The 16,348-nt window shown below is 38.7% G+C and overlaps 1 protein-coding gene and 2 long non-coding RNA genes across 6 annotated transcripts in view; 1 reads left to right on the forward strand and 2 right to left on the reverse strand.

Moving 5' to 3' along the window:
• Positions 1 to 226: 226 nt before the first annotated feature.
• On the forward strand, positions 227 to 2,107 carry LOC144203399 (uncharacterized). 2 transcript variants are annotated; one of them, XR_013327684.1, is made up of 6 exons: positions 227 to 492; positions 682 to 774; positions 1,313 to 1,401; positions 1,491 to 1,627; positions 1,693 to 1,893; positions 1,966 to 2,107. It is a non-coding gene; the product is annotated as an uncharacterized LOC144203399 (long non-coding RNA). The 2 variants fall into 2 exon arrangements; XR_013327683.1 differs by having other exon boundaries at positions 229 to 492; positions 1,491 to 1,893.
• A 307-nt stretch (positions 2,108 to 2,414) lies between these two features.
• Positions 2,415 to 3,597, reverse strand: LOC144203565 (uncharacterized). Its single transcript, XR_013327714.1, has 3 exons — positions 3,476 to 3,597; positions 2,790 to 2,881; positions 2,415 to 2,660 (listed from the first exon to the last, which is right to left on the reverse strand). It is a non-coding gene; the product is annotated as an uncharacterized LOC144203565 (long non-coding RNA).
• Positions 3,598 to 3,971: 374 nt separating this feature from the next.
• The window catches only part of LOC144202555 (low-density lipoprotein receptor-related protein 1-like), a 72,780-nt gene continuing 60,403 nt past the window's right edge, over positions 3,972 to 16,348 (reverse strand). For 2 of the 3 annotated variants that reach the window (XM_077725370.1, XM_077725371.1), the window contains 24 exons: positions 15,928 to 16,053; positions 15,734 to 15,850; positions 14,924 to 15,030; positions 14,706 to 14,838; positions 13,530 to 13,652; positions 13,311 to 13,433; positions 12,652 to 12,792; positions 12,443 to 12,580; positions 12,241 to 12,360; positions 11,374 to 11,642; positions 11,114 to 11,295; positions 10,936 to 11,042; positions 10,732 to 10,851; positions 10,258 to 10,434; positions 10,043 to 10,183; positions 9,633 to 9,806; positions 9,000 to 9,161; positions 8,727 to 8,910; positions 7,890 to 7,997; positions 7,738 to 7,811; positions 7,571 to 7,664; positions 7,417 to 7,455; positions 6,276 to 6,420; positions 3,972 to 5,567 (listed from right to left, as the gene is read on the reverse strand). In XM_077725370.1, the coding sequence (XP_077581496.1) occupies positions 5,427 to 5,567; positions 6,276 to 6,420; positions 7,417 to 7,455; positions 7,571 to 7,664; positions 7,738 to 7,811; positions 7,890 to 7,997; positions 8,727 to 8,910; positions 9,000 to 9,161; positions 9,633 to 9,806; positions 10,043 to 10,183; positions 10,258 to 10,434; positions 10,732 to 10,851; positions 10,936 to 11,042; positions 11,114 to 11,295; positions 11,374 to 11,642; positions 12,241 to 12,360; positions 12,443 to 12,580; positions 12,652 to 12,792; positions 13,311 to 13,433; positions 13,530 to 13,652; positions 14,706 to 14,838; positions 14,924 to 15,030; positions 15,734 to 15,850; positions 15,928 to 16,053 (3,245 nt within the window). In that variant the 3' untranslated portion in view covers positions 3,972 to 5,426. The remainder of the gene's footprint in view (positions 5,568 to 6,275; positions 6,421 to 7,416; positions 7,456 to 7,570; positions 7,665 to 7,737; positions 7,812 to 7,889; positions 7,998 to 8,726; positions 8,911 to 8,999; positions 9,162 to 9,632; positions 9,807 to 10,042; positions 10,184 to 10,257; positions 10,435 to 10,731; positions 10,852 to 10,935; positions 11,043 to 11,113; positions 11,296 to 11,373; positions 11,643 to 12,240; positions 12,361 to 12,442; positions 12,581 to 12,651; positions 12,793 to 13,310; positions 13,434 to 13,529; positions 13,653 to 14,705; positions 14,839 to 14,923; positions 15,031 to 15,733; positions 15,851 to 15,927; positions 16,054 to 16,348) is intronic. The other variant, XM_077725372.1, reaches the window with a different exon arrangement.

Genomic DNA, 16,348 nt, shown 5'->3' on the forward strand with positions numbered 1-16,348 from the left:
GCTGTTTCCAGATGTTTTCATATTTAAACATTTTAACCAATCACATTTTAGCCATCATTTGTTGCCAAGGTCAGAAATCTACCTGGGGGCGTCGATGAAACTGTTGCGTTAACCAATCAAATTTCGATTTGGCGTAGGGATACGTCATCACTTTCACAAACTGTGATTGGCTGGTGAGAGCGTGGACGAGCCAGAACTACCAATGTATACAGAAAATATTGTTTTGTTGATGTGAAATGCATGAAAAATAGACACAAAAAGATGTTTGTATCCTTTTATTTTCATGCTCCGTACACGTCATTAAGAAAACAGTCTATTTTTGTGTCTATTGTTAATGCGCATGACCGAGGTCAGAGTTCAAATCGCCGCCTACAACCTTCAAAATTGCGGATGTGCCAGATTTCTAATCGCTAGTGGACGGCAGAGCAGCCCAGAAGTGTTGGTTTACCGAAGAAAGACCTAAAGTTCTTCGTGCACAATGCAGCACATTCGGTACGTTGTCATTTGGGGATTTCTAAGCCACAGTTCTCATTTAAGAGTGCCTTTTGACGGGAGCGTGCTTCGATCGCTTGCTGTCGCTCCACGTGGATGGAACCGAAAATGTTTGCAAACCCATTGCCTACATTGCGTTACCCATAGCTCTGTATGTTTAAAAAGAAATCATTCCTTTGTGTGTTTCAGTTCCTCAACGAGCACAGACCGCTTGGAAACATCAAGAAAGTGGCCAAAAAGGAGCATATTCTCGACGCCATAACGAGCATTTTGTCAGCAAAGGTTTGTCATTTTTTTAAAATACTACATAGTTTCTACTTTCTCTGTCCATTTAATCATTAAATATCAGCCTTCAGTATTGAAGGCTTTGCTCAATTGGCTCGTTTTTCATGATGCATTCAAATGTTGAATGAAAACACAAACTGATCTAAACTAGATTTTCAATAGCAAGAACCTGTGGTTTACTCACCCACATAAGGAATTAATAGTACACTTAAAGATGATATGCCTTTTGCCCTTCACTTTCCTATAGGAAGACCCCAGTGCTTGGACCTTTTTTATTTTTAGTTTTAAATGTAGTTTTGACAAAACTTAAGTAAGATATTCTTTCAATGATAGTGCTAGGTTTATTTTCAACTCGACTTTAAACATATGGTAAAAAAAAAACATTTTTTTCCCTCTGTATGAAGAGAAAAATGAAAGCACTGACTTTTTGGTATATTATCTTTTAAAAATGACTGGAGGAAATGAATGCGGGTCATTTGTGCATCAAAATGGTTAAACAAGAAATAACCTAATCATGCTGTGCTTTTTTGTAAAGGTTTAAAGCAATGGAGATGGTGGCAAAGCAGGTGAAAGCTGTCAAAATCGCTGAAGACCAAAGAAGTCAAGGCCGAAGTTGTGGATGAGGTAGGACCAAAGTGTTTCAGGTTATTGTATTCAGTATTTTCATGTACTTAGTACTAAACCTACTCATTTTGTATCTTACTTCTCTTCAGGGTCCATCCAGCTTGACCAAATCAATGCTAAAGAAAAGTGACACGGTGAGCTGATGGTCTATGACGTGGACGTTGGAGGACGGCAGTCTTTGACACCCTCAGGGTCACCAACTCTGCTCCTCGAGGGGACCTGTCCAGTATGTTTTCCATACCTCCCACCACATCTGAATCAAATGATCAAGATCCTGATTATTTGATTTAGGTATTGAAGGATATGGAAAATAAAGACTGGATAGGAGCCCTCAAGAACTGCAGTTGGAGATCCCCGTTATAAAAACTTGTCATTTTTGAAGCCATGGCCCAAAAGAACCAGCAAGGCCATCAGAGGAGTATGTCTAACATCCCTTTTTTTCTTGCTGTGGCTTTAATGTTGCAGTTGGATGAAGGGCCTTCCTGATGACAGGTATACTACATAACTAAATAGCAATCTGTAATTTATTTGATGTTGGACTTATCTATTATGCTTTTTTTCCAGATTTCCACCAAAGGGGGAGGAAGAGTTTTGTCCATTTACTGATGGAAGTTGGCACTGCTCAAATGCTGGATGATCTATGCAAACCAACTTTGATTGTAACTTTTGTGTGGAAAAAAATAAAAATGTTCTTGAAATGCATAAATGTCTTATTCATCACATTGACTAAACAAATATGCAAGTAACATGTCCAGTTCAAAGCATTTTATTAACAGGAAAACATTGCACACTTAAAAGATCCATCACATTGAAATTGCTTTTCTCAACCTGTAAATATTCACTCTTAGGGGGGGGAAAAAAAACCCCAATAAATAGCAAAAGCACTTATCAATTTTATTTTTCCCCCCCAAGTATTATTCCTATTTATTGGGGGTTTTTTTTCCCCCTTAAGCGTTTAAAAAAAAAAATTTGACTTAGAATAAAAAAAAATCAGAAAATACTTATGAAAATTTTTGCCCCATTTTACTTATAGAAAAAAAATTCAGAAAATAACTTAGGTAAATTTTTTATTAGAATGATTCAGACAAACAGGGTAAATTAAAAAAAAAGAAAAAAGACCCATGCAGGGGTTTTAGGTCTTTTTTCACCAAGTGTTTTAAAAAGGACAATTGCAACACAAATCTCTTTATTCATTAAAATGATGAAATGAAGTTGTTGAATCCATCACTGCCACAATGAGCCAGAGAACTGGACTGGACCTATGAGAGAGGGAGAAAATTGCAACTTTAGTCAATGAAACCTCACATGCAAATAAAATACATCTGAGTTACATAAGCTTTTAATTTGGATGAATACTTGGATATTCTACAATAAACAAATACACTGACCTCCCAGATGAATCCAAAGTGCAGAATTTAGAGATGCCACATCTTCATGCAAGGAAGATCACTTGGAGACACCCCACTCTCTAGACACAGACCTGATGTGCAAAAAAAAAAAGAAGAAAAAGTTAGCATATTGAGATGGGAGATTCAACAGTTAAACAATAAAGACAAATAATGAATGAAAATAAGTTAGTGAGTGCTCCAAGCTATTTTCCCTTTTGCAGACAAGGTGATTGAATATAGACCGAGGTTAACAACTAAGAGAAAGTTGCCTTAAGTTTTTATATAATTTGTGTGTGAAAACTATCATTACATACAACACATCATTAACAAAGTCGAGCCACTGGATGTGATTTTTGAGTGAGCCTTTACCCAACAAACCGTCCATTGATGTCGCGGCTTTATTTGATTAGAAGTCTTTCTACACGACGCAATAATGGAGAGAAAATGGGCAACATACTATTTTTTAGGTCAAATGGGGACCGTCGGCGTGACGCTAATGCTAAGATAGCTGGATGGAGTAAACAGCCACTGTGGAATAGGAGCCGAAACTTAAGTTATCGACGGTGTGTTTACCTTGGCATTAAACTAACAGATTTGTTGGCGTTTTAGGCTCAATTGTTTCCGAACAAATCTCCCGATAGCGTGATTAAAATGCGCTTAGGCGAGTAAATCGCGCTACACCTTACCTCCTCGTGCTAACCGTCCGTCAGCATTGAAAAAATGGCTGCCCCAAAGGGTGAGGGATTGCGCATGAGCGTAATTTACGCACCTACGTCGCTAATGGGCGTAACCACGCCCCATATTGTCCCGCCGCCGTATTGAATGGGTAAAAGATGGTGGCTTAGTTACTGCGCTCTACTAGGACGTTTGTCTGTGGTGTAATGATGACGTAGATCATGGTATCAAAGTGGCGTCCCGCGGGCCAAATCTGGCCCTCCGCATCATTTTGTGCGGTCCGAGAACGCCATATTGAATGGGTAAAAGATGGTGGCTTGCTTACTGCGCTCTACTAGGACGTTTGTCTGTGGTGTAATGATGACGTAGGTTAGTCGTGATTTTTGTGGTCCTGATGCTGTAAAACAATGTGTCCGACTGTCAGTACACTAACTTTACCAAATATTGAGTAACATTTTTACTTATCTTTACAAAGGAAAAACAAAACAAATCCAAAGAGCCTTGTTTTCTGTACAATTTTCAATTTATTTATAACAATATCTGTTATTTAGTTTGTAAAGTACTCCGGCAAAAATTAAACATTAGTCTCTTTCCAAAAGAAAGTCTGAGCATCCATGCACTGTTTATTATAAAAGCTATGCGTCATTCATTTGGGGGGGGGGGGGGGGGGGGGTGATTCAGCAACAATTGTAAAATGCACGAATTTGAGCAAAACTGCTGCTTGGGGACACAACATGATTGTACTTATCTCAATTAAAATACGAAACATACAACTTAGTAAAATAACACTTGCTGACAGTTATGCAAAAATAAAACATTGTCGCTGTCTTCAAGAAGAATTTGAGATATTGAAGATTGGTGTTACATGCACTAAGATATGGCTGACACATTTCTGACAAGCAGCATTTGGAGCGTAAGGACAAGAGTGGCAGCAATAGCAGCAACAGGGCACACCAGTTAGACACAAGAGGTTTGACCAAGCTGAACAACAACACAAATACCAAATGAGCTTAATGCACTTAAAAGACAAGAGTTGTTTACAAAACAGTCCACTTAAGGTAAAAAGCTAGTATTACTTTTTTTTTAGAAAAGGTCCATTAGGATCTTAACTTCATCTGAAAGGACCCTTCAATTGAACTCGTGTCACCTTCAAATCAAGGAAGACCCTGTAGGTCACATGATATCACCTCGCCATGTGGGGACTGGGTGTGCTTTGGTCCTCCCGCTATTGACCAGCTAAGCACTTTCTCTTCAAAACATTCAAGACTTACACACTTTAAAATAGATCGTGATCTTCAATTGCTATCGCGTTCTCATAAAAACAAACATTAGACCCACTCGTTACTGTATAAAGCCTGAAAATCACCACCCAATTGTAATTCTGTGCAAGGAAGACATGGCAATCTTTCGAGATAATCTGTGGCATCATACACAAACGCTGAAACGTCTCACAAAGATCCTCATCCAGACGAAAGCCGTACAAATTTAGACAACTTTGAGTTTTGCCTTTCCCTCTCAAAGTCCACAAACGACAAACATTTGGCACTGGTGAAATGGAACAATGATGTGTTTTCTCTCTCTCTCTCTTGCTGGCTTGCTATACAATTCATTAAAAGAAACCAAAAAAAATTGCTCTGATGATAACTACTACTTCTAATTTTCCATTTCATTTTGCACAGAGGTAGTGGCTATTTAGGTAAAAGGGTAAGGGACACGTGTAAATTGAAAATCTCTCATAGAAAATGTTATTTATCTTTGACCGGAGGAATCTCAAAAGAACAAAATATAATACTGCAATCACATACAAAAGTAGTCCTTCATTTTTGTACATTTATACAGTGTTCACACTTTTTTTGTCATTTTTCTCTCCTGTATTTTATTTTTTTTTCTCCACGTGTTTTGTTGTTTTTTTCACTAAAAGGCAAGAAAATGGGGTGTGTTTGGAATAAGGTGATAGGCGGTCTACGCCAGGGGGTCCACTAGGGGTTCCTCCTCCCCACGTGACAGCAGCTCCTTTTTCTCGTCCGTGCTGGCAAGCGAGTTGCGACTGCTGTGGGCGCCCATGTACAGCGTGGCGTACACTGGGTTGGTGAAATTGGTGGGCTGGAATGAGACGACGACGAAAAAAAAAGTTGGTTTGTCCTGATTGCATAAGCACAGGGCCAAAAAATATACATAAATACATATTAAGTCTATATGAAGAACATTGACAGTTAATCAGTGGGTGCTTGGACGTTTGGTCGCCGGTCAAATGGTGACAGAGAGTTTACTGTTGAAACCAGCTCTCAAAATTATATTCATGAGAGAGTCTATATCTAAGAAAGATTTAAATATCTAAGAGAGAGAGTTTAATATCTAAGTACTGTTTAATATCTAAGTACTGTTTAATATTTAAGTACATTTGACCGGCTATCAAAAGACCGGCGACCAAACGTCCAGTCACGAATCAGTGGTACCTCTACTTGTCAAATTATGCTGACGGTGGTTTTGTAACTTGGAAGTAGAAATATATTTTCAATCCTTAATACTACACACTACAAATGCTAAAAAATATATACTAATTTGCTATGGTATGTGTGCAAAAAAATAAGACAATGATTATGTCTTTAAAATGAATTGGACATGCATTTTCCATTGGGGTACATGTTTTTTGTTTTTGGACATTTTCCTGACTGGATGTTAAGTCAAATTCCGGCTCCGGCAACTGAAGTCAAGCGAATGAGAAAACAAATTTGCTTCTCTACTTGTCACTGAAATCTGACGCAAAAAGATCAACTCAGCCAGCATTATATATATTGTAATCCACTCTACCTTGTCCGGATCGAGGGTGAAGTCTGCATCAAGCAACTCCCCTGCATCGTCATCAGGCTCACCCTCATAGATTTTGTAAGCGGGATTTCCGATCTCCACATTCATGGCCCCGTTGGTCATCCTTTGGTGTTGGAAACCCTTTGCTCTGCACGAAACATTAAGAAACTGATTTAAGAAGGTGACACTTTAACAGCGTCCAAACAAAAGAACACAATGAGGAGAGGTGAATCATGGGGTCACGTCCAACCAGACTGAGGATAAAAGCAAAAGCAACAGCACAGGCAAACACACGAGCCTTGCTTTCTATTAAACCAGGACTTGATTAAGATTTTACAGCGCAAAATGAACCTCAATAAATCTTAGCGAAATGCTTAGATACTTTGCTACCAATTAAATCACCGGTGAAATGCGGTAGGGATGGGCAGCTTTAATCTTGTTCTATCGTTAACATTTGTTCCAACTAATGGATGCAATTTGTAAGTAGTGCAAATAATTTAGGTGTAATTACTGTAATTTGCTGTCTTAAACAGGCGCAAAGAACAATAGGAAGAGAACAACGTTTGGTGTGGAGACAATTTGAAATACGCATTTTAAATGAACAAAATTCACCAACCATACATTTAAACCAATACACCCATTTAAATATAGACTTTTTACTTTAATTTAACAAATTTAATGAAAAGAAAAAAAAAATGTAATTGGAATTAGTTATACAGTGTAGGAATGAAATCTTTTTGCTTATGGACAGGTTGTCCTTGAGTGAATTTTTTCATCTTAAACAAGATATAGTCAGGAAATTATTAAAATAAAGGATTATTATCTCTTTTTGTCTTAGTTATTCGTATTGGTTTAAGCATTATCTGCAACTAGACTTTCAGATTTCACATCAATCTATAACTGGTTGGTCAATTTTGTCACATGCCCATTCCTACCAAGTAATACAATATGGCAGCATGAAAGACATTTACAAAAATACGTTACTATACACACACACAAACACACAGATCTGTTCATTTCAGATCTGTTAAACAGCTCCTGAATAGAAAGATTGAAGAGGAAACACAATGAAAGTCTAAAATGAATCACAGTAACAAGCACAGCACAACAACATGTGACAAGAGGGGGTGACTGCATCTGTTACCGCAAGCGTTTGGAGCCGGTTTTGCTGGGCCGGCTAGACCTGAGGAGTAGAGGAGATGCCGTTAAAGTGTAGGAGGCAAGGAAGGAAGTGAAGGGAAATGAACAAAGGAGAAAGAAAAAAACGCTTTTCCACAAGGTATTTATAAGGAACTCACCCTCTCATCCTTCTCCTGTACCAGAACAATGCTCCTCCAGCAAGTAGAACCAGCAGTAGTAGCAGCAGTACGGGGATCAATATGGAGGCAGTACCTACACATACACACTCGTAGATTAAACATAATGTAGCAGGTTGAAGTCTGCCATGTTTTTAAGTGTCACTTACGCCCTCCTGAACTGGGACCACCTTCAGTACTTGTGGCTGACTCACATCGATGCCCTGTCCAGCCAGAAGAACATCTACACACCCACACAAAAGCAGTAATGTGTCATGTATGGGGCCATTTAGTGGAATTTGATGCTGTAATGTTTTCTCACCTGCACTCTGGGAGATGTGTGATAGGATTGATAGAACACTGGCCGTTGGCACAGTATTCATTTGTATCGCATGAGTAGCAGCTAGGTTGGATTCTTCCATTTGCACATCTGTTAAGGAAAGGAAGATGTTAGAAGTGGATGGCATTTTGTTATACTTGTTTATGTGCTTACAAATACAAATGTGGTGATTGTTATAGGCGATTGTGTATTCTAATTGAGGCAGCCATAAGGTGGACAGTGGTTTGAATCTTGACCCTGTCAATGTTTTGTCCAGGTGTCCGGGTTTTTTTGAAGGCAAGAGGCTACAATTGTTATGGAAAATTAACTGAAATATGGCATTGTGTTGAATGAGAACTGAAAATGGTGTCTTTTAACATGAGTTAAGTGAAGATTATGCTTTCATTTTTCTCAAAGTGAATTCTACAAGGCCACTATGTCTTATTTATAGCCACACAAAAAATGGTACTCATCTTTTTCAGAATTTACTATTGATGGCCACTTTTTTTATCATTCAAAAATTCAAAATGTATAATATAATAGTTATAGTAGAAACCATAAAACATTATTTGGCCCAATGACACAATGAATTACTGAAGGGCTTCACTCAATACACCATCAAAACTGAAATTAAATCCTCATACAACCATTGCAGTGCTCAACAATTGCAATATCTCTCAATTACTGCATGAACATGACTCGATGAATCAATCTGATATCAATATGTCCCTAAATCCTCCCTTTAAAAATCCAGTATCCAGTCAGATCTGTTCTTTTTGTGATTCTCATATCAAAAAGAGTGTGAACAATTGCATGTTATGTGAATGACAGAAGACTTACCGGCAGGTGAACTCTCCAGTGGATGAAAACCTGTCCTTGGGAATACACTCTCCATTGCGACAATAGTGGCACTTATCGATTTCACACGTGCTGCCTGTGTACTGAGGCAGACAGCGGCACATTTTGGAGCCACTGGCACTCTCAAGACACGTGCCTCTGTTCAGGCAGTGGCCTTCACAGCTTCCTACGCACAAAAACAAGTGCCCGGGAAGGTCAGATGTAATACGGCTTTCTAGTAAACACCATTTGCGATCAGATGATAATAATACTCACTATATTGGCACTGGTCACCAAGGAATCCATGATGGCAGCTGCAGGTTGGCTGGTTACCACTACTGACAGTGCAGTTGCCTCCATTTATGCAATAATTCTTACATGTGTGCAGATTACAGTTTGGCCCAGTGAAGCCGGGAAGGCATCGGCAGGTCGGAGTACCTGTGGACATTTGGAAGGTATGCTAAATAAATGATGCATATGTTAATGAGAAATGCTCTGTGAATATATGAAGCCGTATAAGTGGCTGAGATGGCTTATTCCAAAATTCAATGCCATTTCTAAGGGAAATTTCATAGACAACCTTCAAAAATATCAATCAGCAATGCCAAAATAGAATGCAATAAATTGAATTTATTTGCATTAGCAGACTTTTTTTTATAGCTTGAAGATTTACTAAGACACAAACTTAAATAATTTATGACCTAACAGTCAAAATGTAATGTGTTTTAACACATTTCATCAAGAGTAAATTTAAGACCTTTAAAGGATTTAAAGATCCTTTTAAACCAGTTTCCCTGCCCAGAGCAACAAAGCAACATCCTCAGCCAGATGGAAACAAACATCTCTCTTGGGTTTTTGTTACTTACAGCAAATGAGTTTACTTTTTTTTTATCAATTGGTGCTTCCTACCTGTAGGAGAAGGTGTGCACGTCCCTCCATTCTTGCAATAGTCTCTGCACTGGTCAATCTCACATCGCTCTCCTCCATAGTTGGGCTGGCAGCGACATTTGGGCTGCTTGTGAGCATTCAGGAAACAACTGCCCCCGTTCATACACTGGACAAGGCAAGGGCCACTTGGCGGTGCTGCAGACAATCATCAGAAGACAATTTACATTTTTTGGTTGCTATCTTTAGCAACTTTTCATGTTATTTTGTCAAATTAACACATTTAAATTTAGGGGGAAAATTCAACTACTTTTGAGCAGGAATTCCTTACACACATTTTAAGGTTACTACATTACAAACCATACACTTCTGATGAAAATAAAGTTAGTCTTGCAATAAGAAAGTGTGCATTTGTGTCTTTTGTGCTTACTCACAGATAGGAGATGATGTGGGTATGGGCCGCTTTACACACGTGCCATTGTCCAGTCTATGTCCATTGGGACAGGTACAAACTGGACCACTTGGACTCAGAAGGCAAAGCCATTCACATTTCTTTCTGTCGCATGGATTATTCACTAGGAAATAAACAAAGCATAAAATGACACCATACTTTTCTTTTCTTATATTCCTTGGCTTAAACTAAACTCACTTTCTGGTTGCTTGTTGCGGTGGTATAAAACCAAATCAGTGGCATGGTTCATTCTTGTTGTCAGGTTCTCCACTTCTCCTTTGCCAAATTTATTTACACGGAAGACGTGGTTGTGGATGTAGGTGATGCCATAGATGTAGTCTTCAAAAATATCAATACTGAAGGGTTGATGTAGCTCTGTTTAAGGAAAGACAATACCATAATATCCATAAATACATGCAACAAACCCAGATGAGTAATTGGGAAAAAAGGTGGTATTAGTGTGTCAGTTCACGTTAATATAAAATGCATTTTTTTTATATTTAATGTCACAAACTAAAATAATATTTAATAATAAATCAATATTTCCAAACCAACATAAATACATAAGCACAATTGTCCATTAGTCTGTTATTTTTAGTTTCATTGTTGCCTTATTACTGACAAAACATACATACATAAACATGGAAATTGAAGAGAAAATTGCTACTCAACTGTTTTTGATGCTATTAACTGCCACCACTGCATCGCTGCCATTCAGCCTCACGCTGCCAATAACTGATAGCTTTGCGTCGGCCCAGTACAAGCGCTCGTTGAAGTAGTCCACTGCAAGGCCTGAAGGGGATGAAGGTTTATTAAAGATGAAATTTATGGACAGATATGTCACACTTTCGTACATATACGTCCTGAATGCTCTACCTGTTGGCCACTGTATGTTTTCTTCCACCAACGTCTCTCTCATGGTTCCATCCATGGCAGCTGTCTCAATCTTGGGGTGGTTACCCCAGTCGGACCAGTACATTTTCCTAGACAATGACATGTCATTTACAAAGTTAATTACTTATTCACCTAAATAAGCCATTACTCTTCAACATACCCTCTGGGAGAGTCGACCACGATTGCATAAGGTTCGTCAATCATGCCTGAGATGAGAGTTTTGCGGTGGTTTCCTCCGCTAAGCTGAGCCACTTCAATGACATCTCGACCAGAGTCGGTCCAATATAAGTTCCCTGCTACCCAGTCCACAGCAATGCCTCGGGGCATTTTCAGGTCAGGGATCTGAATAGGGACAGCAATATAACCCACTTAAAAAAAACAAAAAAAGCAACTTTTGAGTGTTCTATTGTTGATTTTTACCTCCATATTGATGACCTGTGATTCCGTTTGCCGTCGATTACGATTGTTGTTGGGTGACGGGGAGGGTGAAGAAGGCAACTCATATGAAGATATGCGCCCTGTGTGCCAGTTGGTCCAGTAAATGCGGTTTGTCTTTATGTGGACATCCATGGCATCGATGCGCACATTGGCATCGCCCTGGAAGATTTGTTCATAGCGCCAGTTTGGCATGGAAGGGTCCAAGCCACGGATCTCGTTGTCATCAGCAATGTAAAGTACTTGTTTCTGAGCTGTGGACAAAGTGAACACAGCAGAAATGTAAAACTGCATACTATAGGAGGATCTTTTGTCATGTCATTGTTGATATTTCTAGCATTGCAAAATCATGGTAGTGTGTGGGAAGAATCTTTATATTTTACATGGAGTTCGATGGTTTGCACGTTGGGAGGATTTATTGTGATAAAAAAGGTGTGATAAAAAAGTTTTTGGAAATAGAAAACTGTGAAAAAGCAAACAAATAGCAATGGAAGATAAGATTTAACCTGATGATCTGTCCGATTAGCATTTTAATATAAATATAAATATTCCATTTATCTGTATTTTAACACGGAAAGAGGTGGCAACCAACACATTTTATAAAATAAAGCCTGTTGTTTAGCACAATAGAATACATAAGTTAAGTATGAAATATAAATGTTGTATAAATGAAATTATTAAAACTATTGCCCAACATTTGTACATACGTAAAAAAATATTTGACTATAAGTGAATTAGTGTTTTTATGTTCATTTGCTGTAGGTGGGAAATGTAATGTCTAGGTTCCCACATACTTTTTCCTCATACTGTACCCAGAGAAAAGGCTAAAAAATATATTAACAATATACTCACTGTCAGCTTTGCAAGTATCATTGATTCTGGTAAAGTACTTGTGGCAGCTGCACTTGTAAGATCCCTTTGTGTTGTTGCAAATGTGGGAACACACTCCAAAATCTCTGCACTCGTTCTTATCTGTCAAAAAAAGTAAGCCACAAAATAAAATTTGTAGCACATCGCCAGCTTTCCAAAAGAGCTGAGTTGACAAAAACTATACCTTCACATCTGTTACGTCCATAAGACAGGAAGCCTGGTTTGCAGGAACAAAAAGAGCTTGTAGCATTGACGACACAGTGAGCTTCATCACCATCACCACACACTGTCCGATTATTGCGGCAGTCGTTCAACACTGTGTCTGCAAGGCCCCATTTTCACAGTTAGAACCGGATAGAACGGCTTCTCATGCCAGCTTTGCCACTTTCCTACCTTTCTTGTTGCAGTTGATTTCATCAGAGCCGTAATCCTCGCAGTCATTGAAGAAGTTGCACCTCAAGACAGAGCTGATGCAGCGGCCATTAGAGCAGTGGAATTCATCTTTTTGGCAGACAGGCGTAGGAGGAGGGAGCTCTGAAGTAGAACGTTGACAAGATGTTCAAAAGACATGTTCCAAAAATCATTATTTGCCTTTTTATGCTATCCGTGCATTCATTTTCTGAACTGCTTATCCTCATAAGTGTCAATCAATTCCTTTTCAGAAATTCTATTCAAATACAAGGGAACAAAAAAGTAAATGTATATAGTGAACATCAGCAGATTTTTAATAAAATGTTTTTCCATGGGATTTTATTATACAAATTAAGAGTTGCATGCTTTTAGTGGTAGGCAGCAGTGGAAATGATGTAGTCAGAGTTGTCCCTAAATTAAATCTACAAATAGTAATAAACACAGGGTTGTTAACCGACCCCTGAAAAACTGAATCATAAGGGATTGCGCTTTGTCTCAAGTTATGTAAAAACTATAAGGCCTGGTTCAAATGAATACTTTCAAAGCATGCTATAAGAAGTTAAAATGTGCTTGAATGCATGTAGGGGAAACCCTATCTACTTTGGGAGTGGTAATCAATCCAACTTTAAATGACAACTCACGGCAGTTGAGTTCATCACTGTTGTCCCCACAATTGTTGATCCCGTCACAGCGTTTTGAGATTGGCAGACAAACGCGGTCATTATGACAGCGGAATTGTCTTGTGGGTGGACATTGGAATTTAACTGAGAGAAAGAGAGAGAAAGAGAGTGCAGAAGTGAGGACGAGACATTGCTATTTGCAAACAGTCCGCAAGATTGCTGTCAATGCGTTTAGCTTACCACATTCCTCTGGCTTTTCGTCAGAATTGTCTCCACAGTCGTCTTCGCCATCGCATCTCCAGCCAAGTGGTTTACAAAGAGTGTTGTGGCACTGGAACTCATCCAGGGGGCAGTGACGACCCACTAAAATAGAAATATGCTTATGTCTTTGGCTATTATGCTTGGCAATATCAGTGAGATCACCAGGTGAGACGTAAAAAATGATTCAATTTAATTGAAGCACAAATTATTCATTGAGTGATTTATATTTGTTCAAGTGTCTGTGCAAGCGAGACATTCATAGGCAAGTGGTAAATATTTTTCCACTAGTAAGATATAATTAAGGCATAAATCTACATTTTGTCACATTTTGATGTTGTGCAGTGACATTGTTTTCTCATTTGAAAGAATACGAGTCTTAGGTAGTCCCTCTTCTCCATCCAAAATGAATTCTGACCTTTAAATAAATCTCCAAAGGACTTTAAAAAAAATGTTTTCAGCAGTTCCTTATTCACAGCAACTTCCTGTAATAAATTTAGTTCTCCCAAGGCATACCTCAAGTGCATCAATCATCAACTTCTCTCTACCCTCTTCCATCTTTCATGCTTTCTTTTCCTTTTTTTCCCTTCATAGCATCCATGTCTAAACAAGTTAAGAGCCCCAACTAACCAATAATAATTCTTTGGGTAATACATCACTGCTTGTGTATGTATGTAGCTTTTAGTTCATGCTGTTTTAATGCTAATTTCTTCCATCTGTTGATAGATGTGATCAATCTATTTCCAGCCTTCTATGCTTCAATCCACTTTTGAGATTTATAAAGTCTGCAGCATGACTGTTCACATAACCCTGTCTAATACCTTTTCAAGGTCTACCAACCATTTATATATGAAGTGTATTGTTATTTTTGATTATAATGATCTTAGACTCCCTGCCTGTCCAGAATCCAAATCTTTTAGTTTCCCTGAAGATAGAACATATGATTAAGGAGCTTTGTCGATACTTTTGAAAGTATCTTAGGGCATGAACTATACAACTTGTTTTTCCACCATTTGCACATTTATAATGAATTGCAATTGACTTTTTTTGTGCTGTTGTCAATAGAGAATCTGCGCAAAGTCGTATGGACGCTCACATGGTTCGATAAATATTGGAAAACACTGACTGGTCTATTCATTTAGAAAATGATGATCTCACCACCACTGTCACATTGTTCTTCATCGCTACCATCCATACAGTCAGGGTCAGCATCACAGCGCCAACGGATTGGGATGCAGTGTCCATTTTTGCACTGAAACTGATCACTATCACACTTCACTTCACAGCCATTCTGGACAAAAAAAAAACAAAAACAATGCTTTCCATTAGTGTTTCCAATTTTCTAGCATTCAAGTGAAAAATTGCAAAGTAATAACCTCATCTGAGCCATCAGCACAGTCGTGGTCACCGTCACATTTCCAGCGGCCGGCAATGCAGCGGCCATTTGTGCAGGCAAATTCGCTTTCTGAACACTGGCGAGGAACTGAATGGAGAGAATTGTCCGTTTAACGGGTTGAAAGAAGCAAAACGGGAAGAAAAGGGGGGAGGGGGGAATAGAAAAAAGGAGAGAAAGTATTACAACAGATGAAAAAGGTGGTTGGTTGTCTGTGGCGAGTCAGGCGGATGTATATAAAAAAAAAGAGGTTTATAGATTTTTTTTTAAAATCAGGGATGACTCATGGGGAGCTGAAGTAGGGATGGAAAGCATACAGTATACTATAGTATAGGATAGAAAATTCCAGGGATTCAAAAAGGGCAGAGAGGATAAGGGATCAAGTACATAGCTGAGGTTCTTGAGCTGAAACCATGAAAACACCTACCTCTGGCTCACGGCAACAGTCCAGTGTGAAATACAAAATAGACATGAGATGAGATGAGTTGTGTAATGAACACAAGGCTAGTCAAATGGAATCTTGCGGTTCAGTTAGTCTAACAGCAAAACGTTGATATGTCTGACATTGCTAACACTGGATACATGCCAAAACTAATAAGTTCCATTGGAACGGCTGAATTTAAAGTACAAGAGTACATGCAGGGCTACTTTGGATTAGTCCCAATACGCAAATGTACTTGTTCATAAAGCTAGTTGACTTTTTTTGATTATGTTATCAAACAAGAGAGGCTTCAGGTTTTGTGTATGCGCCAAATGTTGTATTTAAAGAGTAAAATACAGCGTAAAAACCCACCACACTTGTCTTCATCGGAGTTGTCCCCACAGTCATTGTCGTAGTCACATTGCCAGCGTCCAGGCACACAACGGTTGTTCTTACACCGGAACTGATATGGCTCGCATGTACGTTCATCTAAGAATCGATACAACATATTCCGATTTTTGATTTTTAACACAGCATAGGACATTTTCATAAAATAGTCAACATACCACACTCCTCTTTGGGTTCATCTGAAGCATCTCCGCAGTCATCCTCCCCATCGCATTTCCAGCGTGCTGGGATGCAGCGGCCCGAGTCCTTGCAACGGAACTCATCCACGCCACATGTCATTTGAGCTGCAACACATACGACATTGCGGGTGAGGGACTGAAAGTTCACATGTTTTCAAACAGCAGTCCTATTATATATGTCTTGTTTCAATTTGACCTTAGAAACTGCAATGATGCTATATTTTTTACCATATATTATGTGTTATTTGCAATACACAAACAGAATGGAACCATGGTTCATATGAAAAAAAATAGAATGCTCATGAAGAAGGTTGAGGAAAAAAAAAGAAAAAACTCTACATGAAAGGATTAAATATGATGGAAATACACACTACTTGTAAAAAATAAAATAAAAAATGCA

Source organism: Stigmatopora nigra, chromosome 10 (genome assembly GCF_051989575.1).
Source record: "Stigmatopora nigra isolate UIUO_SnigA chromosome 10, RoL_Snig_1.1, whole genome shotgun sequence".
NCBI lineage: Eukaryota > Metazoa > Chordata > Actinopteri > Syngnathiformes > Syngnathidae > Stigmatopora > Stigmatopora nigra.